Genomic DNA, 6,341 nt, shown 5'->3' with positions numbered 1-6,341 from the left:
AGCGGGAGGTTGTGGGGTCACCATGGTGCTGGGTAGAGGAGGGGCACCTGCGTGCGGACCCCGGGTCTGGTCAGCGGGAGGTTGTGGGGTCACCACGGTGCTGGGTGGAGGAGGAGCACCTGAGTGCGGACCCGGGTCAGTGTGCCTCTGTCCCTGCAGATGACGACAACCCCCCGGTGTCCTTTGTGAAGTTCTCTCCGAATGGCAAGTACATCCTGGCAGCCACGCTGGACAAGTGAGTGCTGCTCCCCCCCCAGGCTGCTGCTTTAGATGAGCACAAAGCCCAGGGCCACCCCTTCAGGTAGCTGAGGGCTGGGTGAGTGACCGCTGGAGTCTCCCTAGTTCTGAACTTTGACCTGGCGGAGGAAGTGTCTGTTGCCTCCTCTGGACAGTTGTCCTCCTGTGTTCTCAGCCCTGAGGTGGGGGTTTGTGCTCCTCACACTGGTGGGCTCCAGGTCGGCTCCTGTGGGTTTAGGGACAGACCCCCAGCTGCTCCTTGAGAAAGGCTGACTTGGCAGCTGAGGTAGCAGGTGTTAGCCCACCTCACTCCCTGACCTCGCTGACCCTCACGGCTTTGCGCCCAGTGCCTGCTGGTGGCCATGCTGAGGGCGGCAGTGCCCGGGTGCAGGGACCCCAGAAACCCCCCAGCCCCATTAGCATGTTGATTCCGACTCAGCGCCACCCTGTAGGCCAGCAGATGAGCTCTGTAGGGTGTCCCAGGCTGCTCGTCCTGTGCAAGCACAGATGCCTCATCTGTCTCCTGAGGAGTGGCTGGTGGGTTTGAACCGTCAGCTTCTCAGTTAGCAGCTGGATGCTTAACGTACTGTGCTCCCAGGGTGCAGGGACAGAGCCTGGAGACGTGCAGGTGACCATCTCCCCTCCCTCTCTCTGCCCTGTAGCACACTGAAGCTCTGGGACTACAGCAAGGGGAAGGTGAGTGTGGGGAGCCGGGCCTGCCCCGGCGTCGGCCTGGTGTCATGGGGGGCCCTGCCGGCTGGGCAGTTGGCACAGGGTAGGTGTCCCCGAGCCCCTGAGGTGCACAACTGGGCTTTTTGTAGATGGACTGGTCTGAGGTGTGTCGGTGAGTGTGTCAGTGTGCACATGTGTTTACATGAGTGTGTGTATATGAATGCGTCTGCAGGAGTGCTTGTGTCTGTGTTTGATTGTGCGTGTCTGCGCCTGTGTGCATGTGTCTGTGTGTGGACTAGGACTGTGTGCACGCAGGTGGGGGGAGGACATGCCTCTGAGCCCGGCCATGCATGCCTTCCAGTGCCTGAAGACCTACACCGGCCACAAGAACGAGAAATACTGCATATTCGCCAACTTTTCAGTGACTGGTGGGAAGGTGAGTGTCCCCACGGACGTGGCTCCACCTCCTGAGATGACCCCTGCCCCAGGATTGCAAGTTGACTTTGCATGCTTTGACATGCTTCTCAGTGGATCCCCTCTACATAGGCCAGCTAGGGGGGACACTTAGCCTAGGTACACTGGCTGTGGCTTTGTGTCCTGGGATTCTTGCTGGGCCGGTTCACCCTGAGCAGCCACCCCCTGGCCCTCTTGGGTCTTTGGAGAGTCTCAGGACAGGTGGGGGTGTTGGGGGGATGATAACGAAAGATCAGATTGGCGATGTTCGTAGCAAAGTGCGTGCACCAGGATCTGGAAGCAAGAGGAGCCTTGTGTGTGGGTCCTCGTGTGGCAGTGACTGGTAGGGCCTGGCCGCTGCCTCACCTCCTGTCTCCTTGTTAACTAGTGGATCGTGTCTGGCTCTGAAGACAACCTGGTTTACATCTGGAACCTTCAGACTAAGGAGATCGTGCAGAAGCTACAGGGCCACACAGGTGAGCCTCAAGCGTGGGGTGCTTCCAGGCTTGCCCCCTATAGTGCGTCTGGTCCACTGCTGAACAGTCAGACTTGGGGCCCTCTACCCAGCAAGCCGGGACTGCACATGAGTTAGCGTCTGCGTGTGTCTGCCTGTGAGTTAGCATGTCATCATGTGTCTGCACGTTGAGTGTGTATTCTTGTGTGTGTGTCTGAGTGTGTGTGTCTGAGTGTGTGTGTCTGCCTGTGAGTGTGCATGTCTACGTGTGAGTGATCATGTCTGTGAGTGAGTGTGTCTGCCTGTGAGTGTGTCTGACTTCCCCAGTGGCCGCCGTGTTCTCTCTGGGAGCCCTGGACTGGGTCCTTCTTTGCTTTCATCGTCAGTGGACCCGACATTCCTGGACACCCCCAGGTGTCTTGTCACCAGTTCCCCAAGGTCTGGGAGGTTCCAGCACGGGGACCCAAGGTCCAAAGGTCGAGTTGTGCCCTTGGCTCCTGGCTCTGGGGACATTAGACCTTGTCTCTGCTTGCTTGTTTTCATTTTTTTTCTATCTCAGAGTGATAGACTTCAGATACGCCCTAACCCTGTCAGTTGTACAAGGGGGCTTTTAAAAGTTCATGGGAAACCGAAAGAAAAGATAATGGGATTGAGGTCCCCATGACCTGTCTGTCCCGGCCCACCAGCACCCTAGAGGTGAGGATGACCACATGGGGGCGCTCCATCAGGCCCTGAGATGGAGGGTAACCCAGGCCTACCTTGCTTACTGGGCATGCAGACACTGAGACTGCTAGTGAGAGGCTGTGAGGGTTATGGTTGGGACCCCAGGGTGCTCCTGACTCCCCGCCCTCCTGTTTTCAGATGTTGTGATCTCAACGGCGTGCCACCCGACGGAGAACATCATCGCGTCTGCGGCGTTAGAAAACGACAAGACAATTAAGCTCTGGAGAAGTGACTGCTGAGCCCTCTGGTCAACGCCCGAGACTCTGGAAAGGTCGGCAAGACGCGGGTGTGGAGGCGCGGCTCCCGCTCAGGAACGGGACAGCCCCTCCCTCCTCGCCGAGGGGAAAGCAGAGACCACCGGTGACTTTCCTTGCCGATCGTGCTGACGCCGGGGAACGTCCTGGTCACACTGTGTTCCAACAGAGGCCACGCAGTCTTTATTTTCAAAACGGCGACGTTCAGTTTCTCATGAGTTGTTTTCCCAGTAAACGTTCTGTACTTTTTTTGATATCCGACTTCGCAGGGCAGACGCTGTGACAGGCACCAGCGTGGGCTCGGCGGACCCCCCCACCGACCACAGAACTGGCCCCCAAGACCTCCCTAACCCCCTGCTCTTCCTGTTGATCACTTCCTGCTTTGTAGTGGTTCCCAATGTATTTTGACGTCTTTTCTGGAAAATGCAGGACTTTGTAAAGTTTCCTCCTTGTGAGAAATGCTGTGTCCTGAGGCCCCTGTGCCCTCTCCCCCCACAGTCTCTTTGCTGTGTGCTGCCGCCACCCAGGACCCCGAAGCTTCTCTCCAGGCCTGAGAAGGAGGAAGCTGAGAGGCTTTTCGTCCCTAAAGACAGGCGCCCGGGCCTCCGACTCAGCCTGGTCCTGGGGGATCTCAGCTGCCCTTGTAGCTGGTGGTGGGGCAGTGCCAGAGGCGGTGGCAGAAGCACCGGCTAGGATGCCAGTCTTGGCAGACTTGGGGATCCTGGTGTGCTACCATTGCCGGCAGGGAGGGCCGAGGCCTGGGGCTGGGGCTGGGCCTGGGGCTCCCGTGTGGCAGGCTTGCTTCTCTTGGTTAGGTTTGGGGAGGCGGGTAGGACTGCTGAGCAGAGCTTGAGCGACAGCCGTCTAGTGTGGAGTGAGGTGAACTTGGGGTTCAGCCCCTTTAAAGCACCATGGCGGGGGGCTGAGGGCTGATCTGTTGCCCATTTGTGGGGTGCAGGTTTATAGCTGGGGCTCCAGGGGTGGTGGGTGTGGGCGGTGCCATGGAACTGGGTGAAACCTGGAGGGCTGGTGGACCGCAAGCCGGGGTCTCACCTATGGGCAGGGTGAGTTCCAGAAGGCCTCCAGCTGCCCCTCTAGCTGTCCAGACCTGGGTCATCTGTTGTAGGCAACAACTGAGGTGAAAAGCGTTTTTGTCTCACAAACCTGGGGTCCTGTGTTGGCAGTCTATGTCGGCATAAAACGCCACAAGTCCATAGGCCCTTGTGTCCATTGCTTTCCTCTTGGGCTTCCCATAAGGTGTTGGGGGTCCTACCCTGCTTGTCCCGGTGTTAGCGTCCTGGGGAGTGGGGGGCAGTGGGGAGCCCACCGGGCTGAGCTCCGGGGACTGATATAGTTTATTTTTTCTACGTTTGGATTCCCTGTTGTAGATTTATGTAAAAATGCATTCTCTTTTTGAAAATAAAGATTTTCATGTCTTGTAACTTTGTCCCGCCTCTTACAGTGTCATTGGTGCCTGGGGCTGGGGGTTGGCACAGGTCTCCATTTGCTCACCTTTTGCAGTGGTCTGCGAGTCCCACCACATGCTCTTGCTGAAATTCCTAGTTAACGTTGGGGTGAATACCTTGAGTATTGTTGTTAGGTGCCATCGAGTTGGTACCGACTCATAGCAACCCTATGCACAGCAGAACGAGACACTGCCCGATCCTGGGCCAACCTCACTACTGTTGCCATGCTTGAGTCCATCGATGCTGCCACCTGGCCAATCCATCTCGTTGGGAGTCTTCCTCTTTTTTCTCTGACCCTCCACCTTACCAAACATGATACCCTTCTCCAGAGACTGATCCCTCCTGACAATATATCCAAAGTATGAGAGACGAAGTTTGGCCATCTTGATCTGTAAAGAGCACTCTGGCTGCTCTACTTCCAAAACGGATCTATTGGTTCTTTTGGCAGCCCATGGCACTTTCAATATTCTCCTCCAACACCATAACTCAAAAGCATCAATTCTACGGCCATCCTTATTCACTGTCCAGCTTTTGCATGCAAAAGAGGTGATTAAAAAGACCATGGCTTGTGTCAGGCACAACTTAATCCTCAAGCTGACATCTTTGCTTTTCAATACTTTAAAAAGGTCTTCTGCAGCAGATTTGCATAATACAATACCTTGTTTGATCTCTTGACTGTTGCTTCCGTGAGTGTTGATAGTTGATCCAAGAAGAATGAAGTCCTTGACAACTTCAATCTTTTCTCCTTTGATAGGAATGTTGTTCATTGGTCCAGTGGTGAGGATTTTTGTTTTCTTGATATTGAGATGTAATCCATACTGAAGGCTGTGTTCTTTGATCTTCATCAGTAAATGTTTCAAGTCCTCTTCACTTTCAGCAAGCAAGGTTGTACCATCTGCATATCACAGGTTGTTAATGAATCTTCCTCCAATCCTGATGCCACGTTTTTCTTCATAGAACCCAGCTTCTCATATTTGCTCAGCATACGGTTGAATAAGTATGGTGAAAGAGAATAACCTTGTCGCATACCTTTCTTAATTTTAAAACATTCAGTGTTCCCATGTTCTGTTTGAACAACTGCCTCTTGGTCCAGATACAGATTCCTCATGAGCACAATTAAGTGTTTTGGAATACTCATACTTTGCAATGTTGTCCATAGCTTGTCATGATCCACACAATCAAAAACCTTTGCATAGTCAATAAAGCACAGGTAAACATGTTTCTGATATTCTCTGCTTTCAGCCAAAATCCATCGGATATCAGCAATGATATCTCTTGTTCCACGGCCTCTTCTGAATCTGGCTTGAACCTCTGGAAGTTCTCTGTCAATGTATGCTTGTAGCCGTTTCAGCAAAACCTTACTCGCTTGAGATATCAAAGAGATTGTCCGATGATTTCCGCATTCCATTGGGTCACCTCTCTTTGGAATGAGCACAACAAATATTGATCTCTTCCAATCAGTTGGCCAGATCGTTGCTTCCAAATTTCTTGGCAGAGATGAGTGAGTGCTTCCTGTGCCACCTCACTTTCTTGAAAGATTTCAATTTTTATTCCATCAATTCCTGGTGCCTTGTTCTTTGCCAATTCTTTCAATGCACTTTGGACTTCCTCCTTCAGTATCATTGGTTCTTGATCATATGCTGCCCCTTGAAACGGTTGAACATTAACCATTTCCTTTTTAGTACAGTGACTCTGTGTATTACTTCCATCTTCTCTTGATGCATTCTGCATCATCCAATAATTTGCTCAGACAATCTTTCAATAACGAAAGTCGAGGCTTGACTTTTTTCTTCAGTTCCCCCAGCTTGAGAAATGCTGAGCGTGTTCTTCCTTTTTGGTATTCTGATTCCAGATCTTTGCACATTTTGTGGTAATATTTAGCTTTATCTCCTCGAGCTGATCTTTGAAATTTTCTGTTCAGCTCTTGGACCTCCTCATTTCTTCCATTTGCTTTAGCATCACTACACTGGAGAGCAAGTTTCAGTGTCTCTTCTGACATCCATTTTGACCTTTTACTTTTTTCTTGTCTTCTCAATGACTTTGCTTTCTTCATGTATGATGTTCCTGATGTCATACCACAGC

General features: G+C 52.5%; 1 protein-coding gene across 1 annotated transcript in view; it reads left to right on the top strand.

Annotated features, from left to right (window-relative positions):
• Positions 1 to 2,778, top strand: part of WDR5 (WD repeat domain 5) — a 14,578-nt gene extending 11,800 nt beyond the window's left edge. The window contains exons 9-13 of the mRNA XM_006863711.1: positions 160 to 235; positions 900 to 933; positions 1,271 to 1,345; positions 1,751 to 1,838; positions 2,678 to 2,778. Coding sequence (XP_006863773.1) covers positions 160 to 235; positions 900 to 933; positions 1,271 to 1,345; positions 1,751 to 1,838; positions 2,678 to 2,778 — 374 coding nt within the window. The remainder of the gene's footprint in view (positions 1 to 159; positions 236 to 899; positions 934 to 1,270; positions 1,346 to 1,750; positions 1,839 to 2,677) is intronic.
• Positions 2,779 to 6,341: the final 3,563 nt, after the last annotated feature.

This window comes from Chrysochloris asiatica, unplaced genomic scaffold, assembly GCF_000296735.1.
Source record: "Chrysochloris asiatica unplaced genomic scaffold, ChrAsi1.0 scaffold00056, whole genome shotgun sequence".
In the NCBI taxonomy this organism is placed as follows: Eukaryota; Metazoa; Chordata; class Mammalia; order Afrosoricida; family Chrysochloridae; genus Chrysochloris; species Chrysochloris asiatica.
This window is presented reverse-complemented; position numbering and strand designations above follow the sequence as displayed.